Source organism: Cervus canadensis, chromosome 9 (assembly GCF_019320065.1).
Source record: "Cervus canadensis isolate Bull #8, Minnesota chromosome 9, ASM1932006v1, whole genome shotgun sequence".
NCBI lineage: Eukaryota > Metazoa > Chordata > Mammalia > Artiodactyla > Cervidae > Cervus > Cervus canadensis.
The window spans coordinates 73,810,003-73,835,387 of record NC_057394.1 but is presented as its reverse complement, the minus strand read 5'-3'; the positions used below and the strand labels follow the sequence as shown (position 1 = coordinate 73,835,387).

Here is a 25,385-nt window from a genome sequence, read left to right as displayed (position 1 = left end):
CTCAGTACTCTTTTGCTGTATTAATTCCTAGAAGATTGATAATCACCCCTATGAAGCTAATTGGTAGGATGTCTTTAATAAGAGCTCTTTCCTTGAGGCATGGCAGAGAGGAGACTCCAGCGCTTCAGGTGCTCCCTCTAGGTCTATACCACAGTTGGAGCTGACTCGGTCCATCAGGAAGAACTGTGCTAGAGGTTAAAAGAGAGAAAGATCCTTCTCTTTTTGACTGTGCTCCAAAGGAACAAATCAAATCCTTCAGTTATGTTCCAAACAGCCAATCAGCATTGAGCAATGTCATGTGAATGAGGAAAGGGGTACAGAGAGTGCCCCCAAAGCTCCTCCCTCCTCCCATCTCCTATGACTCATTTCCTCCGCTCCCACAAGTGCCTATCAGTGTTTCCTATGAGCTCCCTTTACAGGGCCATCCTCAACACATTCATAGATTATTTATTCCAGTTAGAGTAAATTCTGTATTAAGGTCTATGTCATTGAATCATATTGTCATTTTTAAATTCCTTTATTTCAACCTTGAGTTTGTCTTTCTTAGCAAACCCAGTTAAGCCAAACATTTTCCAAGGAAAACATAAATGCCATAGTATATCACTTGGATTCTATTTCACATTATTAAAAATAGCATTAATTAGTGTATATAATGTGAATTTTATAATTGAACATATTGGTTTATATATCATGGAAAAGTAGAAAACAACTGCCTTCCCAATAAAGGCTTGTTTACACAATGTTGAAGAGGTACAATTGCAAGCACTTATCTGGATGTTCCTGATCAGCAGGCAAGGTACTGTTTTGAGAACAGACCACCTGGATGAATGATTAGAAGGTCTTTATTCAGACAGCATTACGAAGGAAGGGCACAGTGTATTCTGATCCTTGACATGGATCCATTTTTTAAATTTTCATGTATATAACTAAAATTGACATGATTTGTTTAGTATTATGCTGAATCACAACATTTATTACTTTTTGTTTTTTTGTGTCCTACCATGTTTCAGAAAAAAATTTAAGACAAATTAATGCTTGTCAGTGAGCTACTATCAAAGTCTATTAAATTTTATTGCTTTTAATATAGTTGCTTTGCTTTAGTGCCTTGTATAGCATATCATTGAAAGTTTACCAGGATATACATTAAATGATTATAGAAATAACTGAAAACATTATTAATGAAATACATTTGAGAAAACCTGCCCATATTTTTGGGAGAATGTGCTCTATATGGAAACTCTGAGGCTGTAGTCTCAGCTTCACCAGCATTCGGGCCTTTCTGACCTTGTTGGAAGTAGGCTAACGTCATTAAGTCTTTTCCGTCTCACTGATAAAATGGAAGTAGAAATTCTGTCCCTACCCATCACACAGTGACTTTATGATGATTAAATAAAGTTGAACATGTGAAAATGTTTGGCACATCTTTAGAGAGATAGATATAAAAGCATATTCTCAGTATTTTTCATTTTGTTAATATTTTAAATTATCTTACTGTGAAATACATCAACAGAAAAAAAAAATAAGAGTAATATAATCAATGCCATGTATCTGATGTCTACCTTTAACATACTGTAAAATTGTGCCATATTTGCTTTTGATCATTTTTATGAAACAAAACATTACAGATACGAGTTGTACTCCACCATGGTTCTGTTCTCTTCCTTTTTTCCTAGGAATTCCACATTATTTTATGGATGCATTATAGTAATTTAATCATGTTCAATTTAGACTTCCTATCAAATTTTCAGTATTTCATATATCCAGTAATTTTACTCCAAGAATAAGTGCATCCATTATGATGGCTTTTAACAGAAGGGCAGGCCATAGATTTCCAGAAAGAGTGTATCTAGTCATCATCAAGAAAACCTATAATCATATTCTATTTGTCTTGTTTTGCTGTCTTTCTTGATGTTAGTTGATGCCAAGCAAAAATAAAAAAGACATTTTTTAAGCACATTTACCCGGTAGCAAAGATAATTCATTGAAAATGTTTATTTTTCATCTTTTCTCTGGGATAGGTAAAGTAAGAGCAGGAGCAATATTTTATAACTTGATAAAGTTGCAATTGTAAGCAAACCTGGATGACAAATATGAATATTTACTATAATGGGAATAAGGTTAATATTTTAAAACAAGGTTGACAGGAGAAAAATTGTCTTAGTTTGCAAAAAGGAAATTTGTTTCTTTAAGTGAAAATTGAGGTCATTAGGCCATAGCTCTCCTTACTCCTCCATGACTGAAATGAATTAAATAATGCACCAGGAACGCAGCACTGAGCAAACTAACGACAAAATTATACACAAAAGCTTGAGTGAAGTCATTATATGTTAGAAACATATATTTTGTATAAGAAAATGTGACATTTTAAATGCATGCCCACATCACCTCAGTTATCTTAGAACAGGGTAGCTTAGTCCTATTCTCTTGTATTCATTCAGATTCTCATGGTTGTTTGCAGGCAGTAGCAGTGATAACCATAGTTTAGGCATATTCCTGTCTCAGTTGCTGCATTCTGTTTACTTACTGTGATTTCAGTGTAATTGGGCTTCCCTGGTAGCTCAGCTGGTAAAGAATCTGCCTGCAATGCAGGAGACATGGGTTCAATCCCTGGGTCAGGAAGATCCCCTGGAGAAAGAAATGGCAATCCACTCCAGTATTCTTGCCTGGGAAATCCCATGCAGAGAGGAGCCTAGTGAGCTACTGTTCAAGGGGATGCAAAGTGTCAGACATGACTGAGCAACTAACACTTGGGTGGTAACCATAGTTTAGGCATATTCCTGTCTCAGTTGCTGCATTCTGTTTACTTACTGTGATTTCAGTGTGACTGGGCTATTGGGAAAAACTTGTCTTTTATACGGTAAAATCAATATCCAGCCCCATATTTGCTCTCCATAGGGAGTATTATTTTTAGACAGTCAAATCTAATTTTGTATTGTTTGCTCTTTGGATTCTCTTAAGTAAAATGTGGTAGCAACTTTGTTAGTCATGCACTGTGTTCCAGACGTTGTGCTAGATACCCTATGCCCACTGTCTAATCCCCAACAATCCCATGAGGCAGACGTTATTTTCACCATTTTATAGATGAGGAAACTGGCTCACAGAGGTCACTTAAGTTGACTGAATCAGCCAAACTAGTACATGGCAGTTATTAGATTCTAACTTTGTATTTTCAATAGTGACATTTTCAGTAACATATCTCAAACATATTAATATTTAATGTAATATTATGACCATTAAATTGAATGTTGTGACTCATGACTTCAAAAATAAGTGGGAGTGTACTTTTAGCAATCAGAATGAATAGCACTTTCAGCCTGTTCTGTGCATTTACAGGCCATAAATACACACAGAGCCTTTTTTGTTTTGATGCGAATGCTTGCAGTTACCCTATGGAAATGTGACTGAAAAACACTACTGAGTGTAAAGTGTATTTTATTATATAATCATTTATTTATATGGGGTCATAGCATGAACCAAGGGTTGACCTATACATATTACATGTAACTTTACTTTCAATAGTTATGTGTAAAATGAACACACTTAAGTGATGATCTACCTGATGCTAAAATGACCATCTGATTCACAGAAATTAATCAGACTGTGATTTTTACCACAACTCTACTTTTTAGCCCCTGTGTCAAGTTGTGCAATATAAACACAAGCCAAGTCATAATGTCCTCACTGGGCCGTGTTTATTCATAATGACACTTTCAACACTTTCACAAATGCAGTAAATATGCCGATGGAACATAGTTTTATCCTGTTACTCTCTTCATACATTGGGCTTCCCTGGTGGCTCAGTTGATAAAGAATTTGCCTGCGATGCAGGAGACCCAGGTTCATACATACTGGTTTTCAAAACGCAATAAATAAAATCAGCACCAGTGCTCCCCAGTGATCTCTACAAGAAAACTCTTTGAAGATAACTGATTATGATATCAATAAACCAAGTTGAAAACAATGTTAAATTTCTGATACAATATAGCCTAGGTATGGCAAGAGATGGAGGTGCTCTCACTTTCTTTTTCTGTGTCCATATTAGCAAAGTAACCTTTATATCCATTTCTAATAATGACATTTACATTTTGTTGCATTAATACAAAGTAACATGCATTGTGTGTGTTAGGAAATTTCCTTTTAATTACTGCATAAAAATGATATGTAATTGAAACAAAAAGCATTGTTTCCAGCCCTAATTTTTTTTTTTTTTCCTCGAGTCCATCCTGTCAGGCTGAAAGCGTGAAAGTTATTTTCTGGTGGTGTGATTAGATTGGGGCTGAACTCCCCAGCTGGCAGGCCTGTCTATGACTGGCGGCGGCCTGTCCCCAGTGCTTGTCATTTCCTGACATGCCTGACAGGATGGGGACAGCCGCCCCAGACAGGTTCATTAGATGGTGTTTTCTACAGCTGGGCTAAAAATAAATAAATAAATAAATAAATAAATAAAAAGTCTGTGCTTTGTCAAGGCCCAAGCTGTAGGGGCCCTCCTTGTTGGTTTAAACCAGGGCCTTGTTTTGACAAATTTTGATCTGCGCGGTTTTTAGATTTTCTGACACATTTTTGTTTCCTTCCCTCTTGGCCTGCTCTTTGTGCACTCTGCCTTGTTGCTGCTTCAAAATCCTAACAGAGTCTTCCCAAGAGAAAAAGAATCCCAGGTATTGAGATCTTAAAAGAAAAAAAACAAAACACAGTACTCTCTAAAATCGCAATAGTCGGTTTATTTCCATGGTGATCCGCACAGTGGTTGGAAAACAACCTTGGGACTTGCGATAAGCCAATTACAAGAAAGGTTAAGAGTTTTCCTAGTGCCAGAGACATGCCATCTACATGAGAACATAGTGTCATTAGTAGCAGCCTACACTCTCAAATACACTGCTCTTTAGAACTGCCAGAAATTTAAGCTATCTTCATTCTTGGGCTTTTAGGGAGCTGACAGAATTTTCCACCCGTGTTGATAAACTCTGATGCCAGGAAGAGAAATTATAGAAGATTATAGAATACCTGCTAATTAAAACCAGAAATAAGTTACAGAATCAAATTTAGAAATTTTTTTTTGTCAGTATTAGGACCCCTTTTAAAGTTAACTGGATTTGTTAAAAATTAGTATATGTTTGAAACATGCATGCATGCAAGTCATGCTTTATCATTTTTAACCCCAAATTTAAACTTTTAAAACTGTATTGTTGAAAACAAATCTTTAGCTAGGAAATAATTCTTTCTGGATTTTACCTGCAATTAAGAAGTAGATATTGGCATCTTTATAGGCTTGATAGCCGTAGTCTCTTTACTCTCACAGTATCTGATAGCTGCTTTCCACTGGGAAAAACAGTTGATTTTAATTTCTAGTAGAAGCAGAACACGCCCAAATAGAAAACACTTGGCTATGTGTGTTGACATAATCTTAGTGCTACCATTAGTTATCATCCATTCACATTCAAGACACAAAATGGAACACTGTTTGTGTCTCTTGTACTTGGTCCTCGGTATAATAAACAGCGTTGCTGAAAAAAGCAAGCTCCTCATTCACAGAAGTCTTAGCCCTTACCTTTCCTTTGTGTTAGTTTCTGCGGCTTTAGTTCCCTGTCTCTATGACAACTGTTTAAATTGGGATGGGCAACTGTCATCTGGAGTATTACTGAGAGAAAAGTGTTAGTGAGCACACAGTTCCCATAGATCGAGCATTTCAATATAATCCAATTTTAATTGAGCTCCTGAGACTTTGATGTGCTGCAGAAGGTTGGGAGAGAGCTATTCCAGGGAGAAATTAAAGCAGCCCAGCAAGGCTTCACCACTCCAGACTGTCACCATTTTAAGTAAGCATTAGCATCAGACTTAACCTGCCCCTACGGAACATCTCACTTCTTTTTTTCAGCTTTTCACCGATTTATTTTGCCATATGTAAAAGCAGAGCACTTTCATCTTTTTATGTATCTTTTTACACCCATTTGATTAGGCTTGAAAAGCTTGTACTGGACCTGAGATTCATCTTCTGCTGTCTATTGGACTTTGCTTTAGCGGTTCAGAAAAGAAAAAGCAAGTAGAGTTAGGGATTAGTTTGAATTGTCAGCTATCATATATTAAACTTCCTTTTTAATATTACTTTGTAAAACCTTACCTTGGAGCTAAAAAGTTTGAGGAAATGCAATTTTTGTTTAGCTTTGATTTACCATTGAATTTCATTTTAATGCCTAGATGCCTAGGTTTTTATTTCAAAATGCATTAAAGTATCTTTTCCTCATCACATGAGAAATGCTTTTCAGGCAAAGCTAGTTTAAAGTAACTGAACACAGGCGTATCAGTCCTTGAGCAAGAAAGCATTGATCTTTTTTTTGTTTTGTTTTTTTTAATGGGCAGGAAAATAGTATTTTTCCATGATTATCCAATATCTTTTAAATACTTTGAAATATAATGTTGAACGTGCATTAGGTATTTTACTATTAATAAAAATGACATAAAAACACAATGTTAATTAAAATTACATAATATTAATATTGTGCTTAATATTAATACTAAATATATTGCTTGTGATGTCAAAAAGATTTCTTATAGATATGGCAAACTTAAGGAATTATTACCTGTTTAAGGCATACCTGACAGTTCTGATCTACATTGGCACATTTTTAAAAATAAATTAAAATGTATATTGAGAAATTAAGTAAATTTATGGCAACTAGAAATTATTTTGAGTGTATGCATCATCGAGATACCCAGATTTACTTGTAGATTTCCTGTAAACTGCAAGCTAATGAAGCTTTTACGTCAGTCCCCCTTACTCCACAGGGCCTTACGAGAGATCAGGGTTACCAAGGATTGTATTGTGATCTCACTTTACTCAATTGCCTTAAGATGCCTCAGGGAAAAGAAATAAACAAAAACCTACATTTCTAAGCCTCCAGTATTTGTTGTAATTGTTCTATTCTCATTCTAAATAATTATTCACTTACATAGCTAATTTTTATTTGTAACTTTGTATTTTTTTCTTTAAAAAGGCATTTCAAATAATGTAAGCTTATTTGATACTTTTTAAAGATTTTTATTCAGTGTATATTTTTTTATTTAGTGTCCTCCTCCTTCCCACCCATGGTCACTTCTTTCCATTCTTTTTTAATTATAACAATTCTGCAATGAAAAATCTGTTGCATATTTCATCTTGCTTTCTTGAGCATATATCCACAGGATAAATCCCTAGAAATTAAACTGCTGCATCAAAGGGCATATGTATTTGACACTTTTGATAGGCAATGACAGAATGTTCTTAATATGTTATACTAACCTGGACTTTACCCAGCAATATGATTGCCTGTTTTCCTTACAATCAAAGTTTTAGATTTTTGCCAGTCTTATAGATAAAAATAGTATCTCCATATTGTTTCAGCTGTACTCTGGGGGAGATTAATCATGTTTTTAATCAAGAAAGAGCAATTTGTGCTGTTTTCTGGTTTTTTTTTTTAAGCAGCATTTTACTGTATCTCAGTGTTTATAGAAGGAGATTATTGGTATATTATGGTTTGTCTCCTGTATCTGTTTCTGTGTACTAGATATCATATAGAAATATATTATTAAAATTATATACATATGTGTATATATACATGTCTTTTTCTCCCTACTTCTCATCTAGATTAATTTGTTATTCCTCTATGGAATACCCCCACCCAAATCTTAATGGCATTAATTATGAGGAGAAGGATCTGTTTTAATCTACCTACCTACCCAGTAAGAATGTTTCCCCTCTGACCAAAAAAAAAAAAAAATTGCTAACTGCGTGACATAATTTATAATTAGCTAAATATATTAACACTCTTTATGAATTAGTTTATGTGGACATCTCTAGTGTATATTTTTATTTGTTTAGTAAAGCATGAGTATTGGAGAAACATGCAGCGGAGCTCCATGCAGCTGCCCCCACTCCTGTGTGCCAGACACCATGGCGAGCACCAGGGGAAGCAGCGTTAAGACGGGGTTAGGCCTGAGACCTGTAAATAACCTCCGTATCTAGAGGAAATAACATCATTTGGTTTCTTTATATTATTACTGGAGAGCAAAACCTTAATAGCAGATTAAATGCTTTAGTGTATTAATATTTTATTCACTGGTTATTTCTTTAAAGTAGCCAAGTGTGGTTTTTGTGGTTCACACATTTTCTTTGCAAAAGTTCATGATTTATATGGCTGGTAACGAGCAGGCTGATCATCACATCTGAAGCCTGGCCTGAATCTCTTATCTTTTTCACGACGCTTGTCATCCACTCATAACCCTAAACCCAGAACATGGTGGAGAGCATCGCTCACCTAGTCACTGGAGCCATAAACTCCTACAACAGTTTTCATGTCTTTCATTTCTTTACCTCAACATAAAAAAAAAAAGAAAAACACTGAAGTCCTCTTGCTGCTGCTAAAGTCACGTCAGTTGTGTCCGACTCTGTGCGATCCCATAGACGGCAGCCCACCAGGCTCCTCCATCCATGGGATTTCCCAGGCAAGAGTACTGGAGTGGGTTGCCATTGCCTTCCCCGGAAGTCCTCTTATTTCTGTCTTATAAATATCTTTGAACCCTTCTCCTTTCTCTTTCTACCTATGGCAGTTTTCTTGGTTTAGACTCCCTTCACTTCCTACTGGCACAGTGCAGACTTCCAGTTTTGCATCCTTCCCAGTCCTTCCCCTCACTGCTTCCAGAGTGGTCCTCCTAAAATGCATATTTAATCACGTAAACTACTCTCCTTCCAGTGGTCTCAGTGGCATCCTGGTCACTGGGGCTACGTTCACTGAGAGAGATGTTTGCAGTCACTCTCAGTTAATCCTTTCTTTAGGGGGTGCTCTGGGAAGCCTCTTGCCTCGAGTAAGGTACCCCTGGCACTTACAGTGGAGACACTTGTTAAATACAGTAACTTACTTAACTTTTTCATCATCCCAGTAAAATAGAATTTTTGTATCAATTCATTATAAAGGCATAAATAGTATAAGCTTTGTAAAAGGAGGGACCATCATTGTCTTAGTCACCACTGTATTCCCATCACCCAGAACAATATCTCAGAGAAGGCAATGGCACCCCACTCCAGTACTCTTGCCTGAAAAATCCCATGGATGGAGGAGCCTGGTGGGCTGCAGTCCGTGGGGTCACTAAGAGTCGGACACGACTGAGAAACTTCACTTTCACGCGCTGGAGAAGGAAATGGCAACCCACACCAGTGTTCTTGCCTGGAGAATCCCAGGGACAGGGGAGCCTGGTGGGCTGCCGTCTGTGGGGTTGGACACATGTCTATGGACACGATTGAAGTGACTTAGCAGCAGTAGCAGCAGCACAGTATCTGGAAACCTAGTAGGTGCTAAATTTCTGTTTGGTGAACAAATGATATATTCTGTCACCCTTTGCCTGGAGACAAGTTTTGACCATGATACTCAGGTAAAAGAGATACATGGCAAATTCTTAGCAAAGCAGTATTTTGCTGCAGATTGACAGCTTTCCAATCAAGGACTATCAAATAAACCGAAGAAACAAAAGTAGTCTTGGGGCACCACGGTGATGTCGAAGAGTCTTCCGAGGATACCTAACCCTGGAAATACTATTTTCATTGCCAACAAAAGGCAAAGATCTCTAAACCTCCTTTTTGCCTCCAATTACAGATACTTGTGGTAGACTTTCATGTAAAAGCAAGGTGTGTTTACTGAGCTTTTTACCTTTAAACTGAGTTGCATTTTTTGAAGAGCTGTTTATTATCTTCTGATATTGATATCTGACCTTTAAACTGAGTTGCATTTTTTGAAGAGCTGTTTATTATCTTCTGATATTGATATCTGAGAGAAGTAAAAATAACACCAGGGATTCCAGTACCTGAGTTCTCTCTAGCTGAAGCAGTAGGAATTTTTTTTTTTTTTTAGATTAAAACTTCAAACACAGCAGACAGAACACCCAAAGCCATCTAAGAAGTAGGGTATGAGAACAAATTCTTACAAATAACCAGGCAGTTGAGCCAATGTGAACTGCAGAAGCTGAGTTTGGTCAGAGAACAGTGCACACTGGGAAAGGCTCTGGGCTGAGACCACAGCAGTGTCTGCTGCATCGCTCCTGGCTGTGGGCTTCACTAGCATCCTACTGGGGAGGTTGTGGGTTCATTTGTTCAACACACTTATGTAGCACTCCCTTTGTGCCAGCCTCTCTGCTCAATACTTTCTGTCTTATTTCATTGAATACAACAGCTGTGTACAGTGAATATGATCATTCTCATTTCATGTGAGTGGAAACTGTGTCCCAGTTATGTTAGGGAACATTCCCAGAGTTACACAGCTCAGAAGGAATTGAGTCAGACTTCATCCTCTAAAGTCTAAGTTCTTCCTCCTTCAGCACAACATACAGGTCCATGAAAAATGACCATAGTTCAGCAAACTGAGTGCTAACAATGTGCATGCTTATTGGTACAAACTGGCAGTATGAAGAAATGTGTCAGGGATAACCTCATCCTGTGGTGAGCAGACGCACATTAAAATAAGGCCCCATCTAAAGAGTTCCCACATGCAAATTCCCTGCATGAAGATTGGATTTCATTTTATGGCTGCTCTTTGGGAGACAGTAATTGGAGAAAAGCTCTTACTGTGAGAGAAAAGAAAAACAAACTCTTAGGAACCCCGAGGATGCACCTGTGAGTGCCCAGGAACACTCTGGTTTTCAAGTAAAAACACACTATGAACTGGTATTGTATGGAAATAGCCTTCAATTGCTAATTTTTCACTGAAAAAGTAGAAGTCTTTAAAACTTGGGGAAAAAAATTATTCACATTCATATTGTCTTCCTGGTTCTTGATGAACCTAGCACCTACCTGGCAGATACTTGATACATAGTAAGTATCTTTTTGAGGAAATGTCTTTTGAACAGTCAGCTTCTATTATGTGGCAGAACTTTGTCAGGCAGACAAAGAGTGAAAACTATTCTAGAATGTATACAATGTATGAAAATGTGTAATTTCTGAGTATTTTTTAAAATGTTAATAGACCTTAGTTTTTTAGTTTTAGTTTAGGTTCACAGGAACATGAGCAAACAGTACAGAAAGCTCCTATTTTGGAGGGTATGTGGATGTTTGTGTATTAATCAGGCATTTTCCTTCTTCAAATAACAAAGACATGAAAGTTGTATCAGGTAATTAGTTTGTGTCAGCTGCAAGTAATGGATACCTTAACTCTAATGACTTTTATGTATATGTGTATGTAGTATGTGTGTATGTGTCACAAAATGGTAAGTCCTGACTTACAGATACCCTAACTCAAATGGCTTTATGTTTATGTAGATATCATGTATCATAAAATTGTAAGTCCTGAATTACATATGTCTCTCGGGTCGATTGATTCAGCTGCTTCTGCATGTTTTCAGGAAGACAGGTCCGTTCCCCATCTCCACTCTGTCATCCTTGTGTGTCCTTATTCTCACACCAGTAGCAGTATGGCTTCATCACTCCCCCAAATCAGCGTAAATACAAGAATGTCCAGAGGAAGGAGGGAGCATATCTTTCATTGATTCCCTCTTATGAATGGGGACATTGTTCCAACCTGATCAGCTCTGGGACTGGCCACGGGGTCAGTATACCCAGGCTCAGAAGTGCATGGAAGAGGCCAGTAACAGAACGCCGTCAGGGTTCTGTTCTTTGGGACCCCATGGACTGTATGGACTGTAACCTGCCAGACTCCTCTGTCCATGGAATTCTCCAGGCAAGAATACTGGAGTAGATTGCCATTTCCTTCTCCAGGGGATCTTCCTGACCCAGGAATCGAACCCCGGTCTCCTGCATTGTAGGCAGATTCTTTACCATCTGAGCGACCAGGGAAATCCCATGGTAAAGTACAAATGGGAATGTCTCATCAAGCCCTGTGCAAAACTGAAATTCCATCTGAGTTCCAGTGCCTGGGTCTTTTAAATGTCCCTTCAATCCCAGCCATCCATTAACATAATGGTGCCGATTGTTATATTTTTGCTACTACAGACTGCCTGACTTTAAATATACCTAACATTTAATCACTGGGCCGAGTACTTATTGAGTTTGTGCAGTGTGCTAGGCACTGTGCTAAGCAATAGGAGATACAGTAGTAAGAGAAGCAAATGATTAAGGTGGAGGGAGGCAGGCAATTATATTAATAAATTACATAATAGATTTGCGAAATGACACTTTGAAGAGAATGTCTCTCACATGCAGTGCTATGAGAGTGTGTGATGGGTGATTCTGCCCAGCAGGAGAGGTCAGTTGAGAAAATAAGAAGTCAAGAGAGTTCAAGGGTGAGTAGAACTAAAGTAGGCAGATGCGGGAGGGGAGCTGTTTCCAGACAGGGAAGAATATGTGCGTTGGCCCTGTGACAGGAAACGACACGGTGTGGACCCAGGACTGGGGAACAGTCAGTGGGACTGGAGCCAGGAGAGCAAAGTGGTCCCAGCTGTGTTTGGAGCAGGAGATGGTTGCATCCACCACTAGGCTCATCTCTTCATGTCTTGGCTTCTGCTTCTTCAGAATTCCTGCCGCCTTACGATTTCTGATGACTGCCTTCTCCATCTTTTGGCTTCTTCCTACCCTCCTGCTAGAGTTATCCCTGAGTATCTCACATTGAAATCATTAAAAAGGATTATCTGATGGGTCAGCCAGCCAGCATTCATGCATGCACACTGGGTCTTAGTCGCCACACACAGGACCTTTGATCTTGGTTGCAGGATGCAGGTTCTTTAGTTGCAGCGTGAAGTATCTAGTTCCCTGACCAGCAATCAAACCCGGGCCCCCTGCATTGGGAGCTCAAGAGTTTTAGCCACTGGACCACCAGGGAAGTCATGGTATCTACTTTAATATTAGGTGACAATCCTGGTTCAGTTCACCAAGGCCAGAGTGGTAGGGTCAGGTAACCAACATGGTGAAAAGGAACTTATCAGGAGAGGATACCTTTCATGCTCTGTCTGGTACATAATAAATTGGGAATCAACTCTGAACTATCTTAATGTGATAACTTTTAATTAATATAGGCCAAATAAATTAGTAACTTTTCTGTGTATGAGTATTACTAAATGTAGATCAATAAAGGCATTCATAACTAATCACCACTATTAAGTGAGTGCTCCGTGCTGAGCCTTGAGCTACATGTGAAAATCGCACAAATGCATTGAGAATTCCGGCCATCAGTGGGTTTACAGGTTTGCAAGAGACACCAGCGAGTAAACCAACCATGATAATGATGGTTTGGTGAATGTCACAGTTGGGTAGAGGGCTCTCAGAGGGAACAGCGGGCTCTTCGAGCTCAGGCATCAATAGGAGTTCATCAGAAGAACAGACTAGGGAGGGATCTGCCAGGCTGAAGAAACACCATGTGCAAGGGTGCAGAAGCGTGACCGGAGATGGCACATTTGGGAGCGGAAAGTGATCAAGGTGGTTAGTAAGAGCTCGGTGTAATGCCCCTTGTAGCTTACTATGGGGTTTTATACAACTATCAGTACAAGCAGTTACCACTTCTTAAATACCTGCTTATGTACCATACGCACATACACTTTTTTTTCTTCCCCATACGCACATATGCTTTTTAAACTCTGTTAGGATTTTCATGATGTGCTGGGATCCAGATTTCTTTTCCAGTGTTTGAAGATCTCATGGTATGAACTGAAAAGTACACGAGTATCTGTATTGCATGCAGTTTTGTTTTGTTTTCAGGATAACATAAATAAACATCAACTAGAGAAAAAGGAATGGTTTTACCTTTAAACTTAAAAAAAAACACCTCTTTTCATTATGCATTTCTCACTAAATGAGAAATATATAATTAAATTTTTGTTTTAAATTTGTAAAAGAAAAAGTGGAAAATAAAAAAATGTTAAAATGTTTTCAAATAGTTCTCTCTTTACCCTGATTAGATCTTTAAGTCAAAAGCAGTTTCTCCTTAATTACGTCTACAACAATAATTACTGCAGCTCTCCCATCTAATCTTGTATCATTTCTGACTATATCTAAAAACTTTAATAAGAAATATTTCCAAAAAGAGAAAAACAGTTTGTGCTGACAGTTTATAGTATATACAGAATCATACCCTGTTAACAGTTTGATTCAAAGGAAACCCACTAACCCAGAAACCCCAATAACCCGATAGGATTATTTGGAGATATATAAGCATGAATGCTTTAAAAATTGTCACTATGCAGAATAACACCAGGGAAGTTAATATGCTCAGTGTAGAAATGAAAGTGAGTACTAGAAACTAGAAAATAGTTTCCTTCTAATACTGTAGAGTTCTCCATCTCCTGGCCCTTCCCTTTGTAAAATTACAGCAGAGGGACAAATACAAGATTTCAGAGTTTGCAAATTTGAGAAAATGAAACACAGCCAAATATACAATACTTACATATGGGGACATTCATGAGTAGGACAAAAATGAAGCAACCTTGCCAATATAATTTTTTTTAATTTTGAGAGTTTTACCCTAATTTTGAGAGTTACATGCCTTTGAAGATGAAGGAGGCACAGTGGACTCCAACTGCAAATCAGAGTTTGTTTGTAAATTAAATTTTACAATATTTTATTCAACAAAATTGATTGAGTTCCTTTCAAGTACTGATTCTATAGGGAATACAACCTAGTCTCTACTCTTAAGAACTCTGCAGTTGCAGGGGTGTATGTTACAGAACAGATCATTTTAAAAGCACTTCGCATAGTGTGAGGGAGATGATTGGAGTGGTACAAATCTACCTTTTGGAAAGAGTGGCCTTCTACTAATGAGTATAAAATAATGTTTGCATAGTTTATTAGAATAGCATTGTCCTTCACCAGTCAAAACAGCCTCTAAACTGTAGTCACAGCAGTGATTTCTAAAGTTTGAATTTAATCATCTCACCTCTGTTTAACAAAGGGGGCTTATCATTGCTCTCAGATCAAAAGTCCAAACTCTTTAACATGAGTTACGTGATCTAGCCCCCACATCCTGGTTCCCTACACACCTTTCATCATTTTTACATTATTTTTCACCTCTCTCCTCTTGACATATGTATTTCAGACTGCCTGAACCCATTCCCCAAGGCACTGTATTTACCTGTTCCTTCTCCTTGAGACCCTCTTCCTTCCCTGCTTCCGCTCACACCTTCCCCATTGTTGGAGAGTCCCCATGAGTCTATGACCTCTTTGAACAGGGACTCTGCCTCTCATTCGCTATCGGCTGGTGATGGTCAATCAATAAATATTTGTTAAATAAGAGTCACTAAAAAATCAATTGATAAATCATGAAAAGAGCAAGAGCTGGCTTAATTAGAGAAGACACTATAGCTCTGTTGGTAAAGAATACGCCTGCAATGTGGGAGACCCGGCTTCAATTCCTGGGTCAGGGGAAGATCCCCTGGAGAAGGGATAGGCTACCCACTCCAGTGTTCTTGGGTTTCCCTGGAACTGATAAAGAATCCCCCTGCAATGTGGAGGCCCTGGGTTCGATCCCTGGGTTGGGAAGATCCCCTGGAGAAGGGAAAGGCTACTCACTTCAGTATTCTGGCCTGGAGAATTCCATGGACAGTCCATGGGATCACAAAGAGTCAGGCACTACTGAGCGACTTTCACTTTCACTTCCTAGAGTTATCACTGCTAACGATGTGGTAGCTCAGGTCCCAAATAGTTGTGATTTTGGAAAACTTCTAGAATGCAAACTGCCACTAAGGAAACAATAGTTACGGCTGTTAGTTTTAAAGGTCATATACTATGGTCCAAGTTTTCTACTCTCTCACTTGCAGTGTCATTATTGAAGGTTAAACCAGAGATGTGCTCAGTGCATGTGTGTGTGTGTGTCTGTACACATACACATAATGCACATGCATTAGAGTAGAAGGCGAACATTTGTTAAGCACTTCCTGTGTGCTGGGAACTGTACTAAGCGTTTTTTAAAAAGAACTAATTCAGAATTCATTCAGCTACCCTATGAGTTTAGGTACTGTCATTTCCTCCATCTTATGATATGGAAGCTGAAGAATTAAAAATGAACTAACTTGCCTGAGGTCTCACAGCTTGTAAGAGAGTGGACCCTAGGAAGGCTTTAAATGTAGGAGATGCAGGTACATAAAGTGATGAATTAGAGCAAAATGCTAAATAAAAAGCCCTCTAGAGATTTCCCTGCCTTCCAGTGATCCAGTGGTTGGGACTACACTTCCACTGTGAGGGGCATGGGTTCCATCCCTGGTTGGGGAAGTAGGATCCCGCATGTTGCACTGCATAGCCAAATAAAACTAAAGAAAAAACTCAGTATAGATGAGCTGCCTAAATTTTTCTCAGGTATATGATATTTTGATCCTGTAATTTTAACCCATATAGGGATAATGACTGTGCTTATGAATATTTAACTTCAGAAGTATAACAATATAGTATAATAAAATTTTCATTGAAAATGTGTTTCCTGGAAACTGTCTTTTTGCTAGCCTAATTTCTTGATCATTTTCATTTACTTCACAGTTAAACCATTTTCAGCTTTTTCCATTTTCAACTTTATATTACATGAATTATTTATTTTCATTCGGACTAATTATTTTCCATCTAAATTTTAATGAAAAGATTTGACTCAGTGATCATTTTTTGGTCCTATTAGATTTTACTGATTACAGTGCCTACCCCTGACAGTTTTATTTTGATGACTTTATTCATTATTAATTGGATAAAAGGGTGAAGTGAGACTTTTCCATGAGATATTTGAGGTTTTCATTATTGTATAGTGTGGGTCCATTGTAATTGTCCTCTAACATTTTTTTAACCCACCCTGTAAAAGACTTTTATACCACGTTACACATGTATAAAACAATTTACATATTACACATGTTAACATTTCATACTTTTCATAAGTTTAACCTTTTTTAAAGATGTGGTATCCAGCATGTTCTACATATTGATATTTTATTAAAAAAATTCTTAATCACTTTTCAGATATGCCCAATAGAATCAAATATATCCAAAGAAATAATGATTTGGTTATCATCAACATCCATTTTAAAATGTACAAATAATCTTTTTTCAAGTGGGCATTTTATGTAACTCCTCTTTCTTACTTAACAAATATTTCCATTTGATCCCTCCTCCATACTTAGCTATTCTAAAACTATTTTGTGCTTGAAAGTCATATATTGATCATTATATTCTACTAATCTACAGAAAGCATATTCACCAATGAATTAAAATTTTAATGTTTTAAATTCCTAAGACCATAAAATTTTAAGTGTTTAACACTTTTATTCTGAAACAAATTGTTTTTAGAAATATTATCAGCTTATAACCATAGAGCATAAATATATTGTGAGCTTTGAAAAATAATTATAAAACATAAAAAGTTAAAATGCTACTGGAAATTCATCTCAATGAGATGGTTAGTATATCTACATAGGAATATTATTTATTGCTAGAACAATACAGGGATCAATATTAAAGCTACTCCTAACTTTAAAAATTGAAATATAGTCAATTTATAATATTGTGGTAGTTTCAGATATACAGCAAAGTGATTCAGATGTATATTGTTTTTCAGACTCTTTTCCATTATAGGTTATTACAACTATATTGAGTATAGTTCCCTGTGCTATACAGTAGGTCCTTGTTGGTTATCTATTTTATATATAGCAGTGTACAAGTGTTCATCCTAAACTCCTAATTTATCCCTTCCCGCCCTTTCCCCTTTGGTAATCATGTTTGTTTTCTATGTCTGAGTCTATTTCTGTTTGAAAATGAGTTCATTTTTATCATTCTTTTATTCAATTCCACATACAGACTATATCATCTGATACTTGTTTTCTCTGGTTTACTTCACTTAGTATGATAATTTCTTGTTGCTATAAATGGCATGATTTTATTCTTTTTTGTGGCTGAGTAATATTTCATTAGAAGGACTGATGCTGAAGCTGAAACTCCAATACTTTGGCCACCTAATGCAAAGAGTTGACTCATTGGAAAAGACCATGATGCTGGGAGGGATTGGGGGCAGGAGGAGAAGGGGACGACAGAGGATGAGATGGCTAAATGGCATCACCGACTTGATGGACATGAGTTTGAGCAAGTTCCAGGAGTTGGTGATAGACAGAGAGGCCTGGCATGCTGTGATTCATGGGGTCACAAAGAGTCAGACACAACTGAGCGACTGAACTGAACTGAGTTGAACTGAATATTTCATTGTGTATTTAAGCCACATCTTCTTTATCCAGTCATCTGTTGATGGACATTTAGGTTGCTTCCATGTCTTGGCTATTATAAATGGCGCTGTAGAGACACTGGATGCGTGTATCTTTTTGAGTTATAGTTTTCTCCAGCTATATGCCCAGGAGTAGAATTGCTAGATCACATGGTAACTGTTTGTAGCTTTTATTACCACCATACTGCTTTCCATAAAGGCTATACTAATTTATATTACCACCAACAGTGTAGGAAGATTCCTTTTTCTCTGCACCCTCCCCACCATTTATTATTTATAGACTTTTTGATGGTAGGCATTCTGACCAGTGTGAATGATACCTCTTATAGTTTTTAACTTTCTTTTTTGTAATTCTGTTGAAAAATCCTGTTCACAATTTTAAAGTAAGTAAATAGAAGGATATTGACATTTTATTCCAGCAACATTTATATAGCTTTTTGTGCCACTTTTAAGTTGTATGCTAAAAATCACCTAGTGGATCTATCATCAAAAATTATCTTTAATTATCTTCCAACTATCAACCCAATTAAATCCAACTTCAGCTCTTTGAAAGTAAAGAATTAGGAAACCATTTAACTTGAAAAAGATTTTTTCAAATCTAGTCATTGAGGACATACACTTTCCAACACTTCCTTCAGTATTTTGAATTGTCCCTTTTTTGAGGCTCCTACCCCCTCAACAGATTTTGTATCCCAGATGATACATCATAGAGAGCCCCCCTCCCATTTTGTAATTGGAGAATGGCAGTGAGAAAAGAAAGATGGGAAAGACAACATGTATTTCTCTCACATATTCATCCTCAGGCAGATAGATTTTAAGAAGGTAAGGATCTGAAAACTCACTTTTAACTTGTGCATACGTCTGTAACTGACCTCTTGAAAGCCATTCACTGCCCAATTAGAAGAGGATAGTCCATTGTGTTGCTATTTTCTCTTTTCCATACACTTCTAATTAGTTACATCTTATTCTCTCTATGCCTTTGGTGAAGAAATGGTATCACCACGACATGCAGTGAGAACTGGAAGAAGGCAGTTCCAAACATTTGGCCATTTTTGCTACTTCCTACTTCGTCATCTCATGTTCCATGACCTTGACTGCCAGTCAGAAATGATCTTCCGTGTGGTCAATTTAGAACCTGAGCTGCTTCTACTTTGTGGTTCTGGTTTTCTTCTGGGCCTTAGCATCCTCTTTATTCATCTGGCAAAAGGGAAAAGACCATGTATGAATGCAAACCTAAAACTACTCTTGTACTATTCCATCCTGAATATATTTGTTACATCCAGAATCATTGATAATTTGTACAGAATTACAAAAGTAATGGGAATTACAGTTTTCCATTGCACTAACAGCCCTTTAATTAAGCTGTTCAAGCTGCAAGTGTCTGTTGGATATGATGACCTGATGAACACTGAACAGGGCATGTCTCGCCAGCCCTTTGCATCATTCTCATCAATTCTTAACAGAAAATACAGCTTGAAGCAAAATTTAGTTTTTTCATATCCAAATATTTGTTCTGATAGATGCAGTCAGACAATTTGAGATTGCCAAAGCTATCACAAAACAAGTACTTTTAGGTTACACAATATTAACTGCCTTTAAAGGAAAAAAAGATGAAACCGATTTGACAGCCATACCCATGTTTCTGACAAATATGCATGTCTGATACACATGAGTGCACAGCAACCCTATTTTTCTTCAACACAGTCATCAAATAATATGTGTTAAGCACACATTTGGGTGAAGTGGTTTACAAGGGGTCTCTATTACATTTGTTTTAGATTGCGTCCTATGTGCTTCGGTTCGTAAGTGAGTGGGGCAGACCTCAGGGTATAAAACCAGTGTGATCTCTCTCTCCCTTCACTGTTTTTGGATATTAAGCCCTTAGTTCAAAGCAGGTCAGTGGTCACTTAAGAAAATCACAAAAGTTTCATAAAATTTGTGATCAAGATGCTTTAATTTTCCCGTTTATGACCTGTGTGTGTGGTGCTAAGTCGTGTCCGACTCTTTGCGACCCCACAGACTAACCCACCAGGCTCCTCTGTCCATATGCTGTAATAAAAATTCTTTATTCAACTTTTCAGAAAATGAAACTGGGTAGACTAGTTCAGCATTTGTTGATTGGTTTCATAGTATATTAAATAATTTGGACAGCCTGGGAAGCACAAATCAGATGATATGGAAAGGTTGACTTAAGAAAGAAAACAAAACCACAAACCTCAAGTCTTGATGAAAGTACTTCTATGGTTTAGAAGAATATCTTGGACTAAGTGAAAAAGTAACTTAAAGCATTATTATAGAACAGCCTAAAACTTACAGAACACTGTGTAACTAGTGGAAGTATAAATAAAATACAGGCAATTTTATAGCATCAAATCATATTTCAGACCTAGGCTTGATGCCCAGAATTTTATAGAAACATACCATAAACTCAGTACTTAATCAACTATAAATGATACTCTTTTGCCCTTTTGAAGCATATACAAATTGGTTAAACTCATCACATGCCCAAAGTAGCATGCTGACTAGTCTCTCTGCCTCCAGTGTCACAGCGTTCTCCTTTGGCCTCCGTGAGCCCCCTGAGTGTGTCAGTAAACTCTCTCTAGTTACCCTCATGCTCTGTTTCAGGGCTTTCTCTTGGCATCTGAGCAGAGGAGAGGAAAGGGGACTGGGGTATAGTCCCAGGCGATCATGGTGATCAGTGAAGTTATTTGAATGCTAGTGGTTTATCTCAACAGCTCGTCATTTATTTAAATATTTTATTTTCCATCCTATCTGCAGTAATTTCACTACCAAGAAAAAATGTCTAATTACTTAACAGAGATGAAACCGATGTTTAACAGGGGTGTCAAATGATATTCAGTGACACACCTCAGTATATATTTTCTTAAGTGAGAGACATTAAGTCTATCAACTAAAATGCCTTAGCCTAAAAGACCTTCCATAGCCCCTCTAGAATGAAGGAGTCCTTTTTTATGGAGACAGACCTTTCAAGATATGGTATAACCCAGTCTACCCTAGTGACTCCATGATAAAGAATCTGCCTGCCAGTATAGGAGATGCAGATTCGATCCCTGGATTGGGAAGATCCTCTGGAGGAGGAAATGGCAATCCTTTCTGGTATTCTTGCCTGGGAAATCCCATGGACCAAGGAGCCCAGTGGGCTACAGTCCACAGGATCACGAAGAATCAGACATGACTTAATGACTGAGCACAGCACAGCACATAACCCAATCTAGAGTTCCTTGTGAGTGCAAATTAAACTACTAGAAAATATAAAACAGTTATTCTATTTAGATTGCTTTGTTTAGATCTTGATTAAGTCTCAAGTCAGGAGAGACTTCTGGCGGGCTTCAGCATTAGGATAATAAACATGCAAAGTCTGAAGGTGAAACTGGAAAGCTCTTTACAATTCAGCAAAGGAGTCAAAGATGCACATACTTTGTAAGATCTGTTTGTAACCACCCCCCCATATGTATTATCTCTGTTTGTCTTGGTGATTTAGTCAATAAACGAATGTATATGGAGCACATATGTGCGAGGCATTGCTTTAGACTCTGTGTATTGAGCAGTAAATAAGATGACTGAGGACCTTGTTGTCATGGAACTTTCACATCACAGGGAGGGGACCGACAAAAAGCAAACAAATAAATAAATAAGTTCCATGCACAGAACTGAAACAAAATGATGTCATAGAAGAGATACTGGAGGTTAGTACATGATAACTCTTAAGCTGGATGCCAGGAAAGGCAGTTCACAGGAAAGGATACTTAAAAGAGAAGCTTTAATTAAATTAGGAGAGTTTCATTCCATAATCAATCTGGAAGGAAATGAGAAAGTAGGAGGTGGCATGCTTAAAAAAAAAAGAAAAGGACTGTTAGCTCTCTTGAGTTTTCTGGCAGGAAATTATGAATGCCTCAGAGCACTATCTTTTATCAGCCCCTTACTATAACGTCAGTGATTGTTAAGGAGAATTTTCTTTTCCTTGGCTTCTCTGAATGGGGAATATACCGCTCATTCAGATGCTGCTGTCCTTGTTCAAAACAGCTTGGAACTTTGGATCTATCTTTTGGAATTTGCCTCCTGAGCTGTTCATGGTTGTTGATGTTAATTTAGTTGCTCAGTCATATCCAACTCTTTGTGACCCCGTGGACTGTAGCCTGCCAGTCTCCTCTGTCCATGGAATTTTCCAGGGAAGAATACTAGAATGGGTGCCATTTCCTTCTCCAGGGGATCTTCCCAACTCGGGGACCGAACCCACAACTGCTACATTGGTAGGCACATTCTTTTCCGCTAAGCCTCCATGGAAGCCCAAGCTGTTTATTACTTGCTAGCAAAATAATTTAATTTTATTCTGTCTCCTTTTACTCTTCACCTCCAGGCTTTACTGAGTTCCTCTGATTATCTCAGTTTCCTTTTTCTTGCTCCCAAGGGTCCCTGAGGGTCCCTGAGGACTGTTGTGGTCCCAGCCTGGAGGAGAACTGATTGAGTTCCTATATCAATTTGTAACCAATCAAGAGAAAGAAGCCATATAGCAATTTGAACAGGGAAAGTGTTATAATTTATAAACACTATAACATATAAATAATTACAATATAAACTCTAGTAGAATTTTGGAGAAACAAGTTAGTAAGAAATAAAAAGAACTCTGAAGAACATAGGAACAGAATACATGAAGAGCAGCCACTGTATTTTGAGCTGATATTGAACCCAAGCAGGGGCCCCTGACTTAGGTAGGGAGGGCATGTATGTATTGGAGAAGGAAATGACAACCCACTCCAGTGTGCTTGCCTGGAGAATCCCAGGGACACAGGAGCCTGGGTGGGCTGCCATTTGTGGGGTCGCACAGAGTCGGACACGACTGATGTGACTTAGCAGCAGCAGCAGCATGGCTAATAGCACCCTTCATGGTACAGAGTCACTCTGGTGCCCTACTGGGGGAGCTTGGTGCTCTGTCTTTTGGAACTTTCCAGAAAACCACCCTCTAGGGATTGGTGAAGCTCCTTATAGGAGGGTTCTCATCAGAGCACGTTGCTATAAAAGTGCCCGAGGCACTGAAGTACTGGAGAAAACTTCTAGTCACCAGGTCCTGTCGGCCATCACACACTGCAGGAGCCGGGCCCTGGAGAAGCCCACGCTCTGCAGACCTGCCAGGTGAGCACACAGAATGGGGAAGGAAGACCCCTTGCCTCTGCATCGTCTCTTCAGAGTCCTTTCCTGATGGACCTCAGCATGCTCCCAGCTACCAAGGGAAAAATTAAGGGCATGGATTCATTTTCACATGATAAGCAATTAAGTGTGACTCCAGAGCCAAGAGCCAATCATTGAATAACTGGCACAGTTGGTAAGACAGTTTTACATGAAGCACTTAGAGCAACTTCTATGTGTGTGAGCCACCTGCCTGCTAAAGGTATTCAATAAAATAAACTGACACTATGATTAATGGGAAAGAATACTTGATCAAATATGCATTAAATCATGGTTCTCAAAGAGAAAAATACAAATATTAATGTGTGCATGCATATACACACACTCATATATATAAAGTCTAATATATAATATGTGTGTGTGTGTTACTCGCTCAGTCGTGTCCGACTCTCTGCGACCCCATGGACTGTAGCCCACCAGGCTCCTTTGTCCATGGGATTCCCCAGGCAAGAATACTGGAGTGGGTTGCCATTTCCTTCTCCAAAATGGCTGATGAAAGTGTGTAAAATCAAGATGATAACCATACTTAGCAGCACAGTCGCAAATACATAAAATCACCCATCCTCCTGGCATACCACTTTTAGTATAAAGGTGCCATCATAGCTTTCATGGAAAGATCTCTTGTTTCTGAGATTATACTCATTTTGTTGTTATTCTGACTCTTTGTGACCCCATGGACTGCAGCATGCCAGACTTTCTTGTCCTTCTCTCTCTCTGTTATCTCCAAAAATGTGTTTATTGCAGATTTGACTGCAGCAGAATAATCAAATGTGAATTTATCTGTATCATGAAGCAAAAAGTCCACATATGGATAGTTGCTGAGAATTAGTATTAGCAATACTATTAGCAATACTAAGCAACTTAGTATTAGGGTCAGCCTTTGCTGGGATTCCCTTGGCCTTCCTCTAATGGCTACACAATTGCTTCTACAGTTTCTGCCATTACATCTCCATTCAAGTAAGGAGGAGACAGAAGTGTGCCAGCTACATATGACTCCTTTTATCAGCTTTTCTGGAACATCCCCAAATGACTGGTTTCATTCTCATTAGCCAGTTCTGGGTCACATTTCCTTACTTATAGTTGCAAGGGAATTTGGGGAAAGCAAAGAATGACTTTATCATCACTATCTTAGATCAAAGGTCAGACAAATTCTGGCCTCAGGAACAAATTCAGGCCATTGTTGCAAATAAAATTTTATTGGAACAGAGTCATGCCCATCTACTTACACATTGTCTGGGACTGCTTTCATATCACAGTGGCAAAGTTGAATAGTTGTGAGAAGGACAGGGGGCCTGCAAGTCCTAAAAATTTTTACTATTTCACCTTTTACCAGAAATGTTCATTGACCTCAGGCTCAGACCAATCATGAACCCTTGCTTGGTGTTGACCACTTTGAGGACTAAATGGTCTTCCATTAAGCAAGGAAGAAGGAGGAAAAATGACATCGGAAAAGCACCAGCCATGTATATCCAGCCACCTGGTCTAACCAGTCATATGTAAGACCACCAAGGCATAACACATTTTCTGTTTTGTCACAGGGTCACCTTGAACTTACAACTTTTCTGTTCCTTTGTTCCTTCATTTCTACATGAGCCAGGTACAAAAATTGAGAAAGGTAGAAATTTTGTAAATATACAGAATCAAATGATTTACAGTATTGTGATACATCATGAATTCAGGAAGATAACCCCTAATTTACTGATTTTTATACAGCACTGTCTAAGGTATTGTCAGACTGAGTCTGAGACACACATTCCACTGACTGACAATTCCCTTCAAACTGCTTATTTTAGGTCCTTGCATACACTGAAGGACTTCATGGAAAATGGATGTTCAGCGAGATACGAGCTGTATTTTCAAGACGTTATCTTCTACAAAATACTGCCTTGGAAGTGTTTATGGCAAACCGAAGTAAGTCTACTTAAATATTTTGAAAGAAAATGTGCTGCTGAATGTTAATGATTGACATGATGTGATACTGACTTGATTTTTTTCATTGTATTTCTTTCTTTGATATGCTGCTGCTAATGCAAA

At 38.1% G+C, this 25,385-nt stretch overlaps 1 protein-coding gene across 10 annotated transcripts in view; it reads left to right on the top strand.

Moving 5' to 3' along the window:
* Positions 1-25,385, top strand: part of NBEA (neurobeachin) — a 644,508-nt gene that overhangs the window by 495,376 nt on the left and 123,747 nt on the right. For all 10 annotated transcript variants that reach the window (XM_043477413.1, XM_043477415.1, XM_043477416.1 and 7 more), the window contains one exon: positions 25,145-25,262. In XM_043477413.1, coding sequence (XP_043333348.1) covers positions 25,145-25,262 — 118 coding nt within the window. The remainder of the gene's footprint in view (positions 1-25,144; positions 25,263-25,385) is intronic.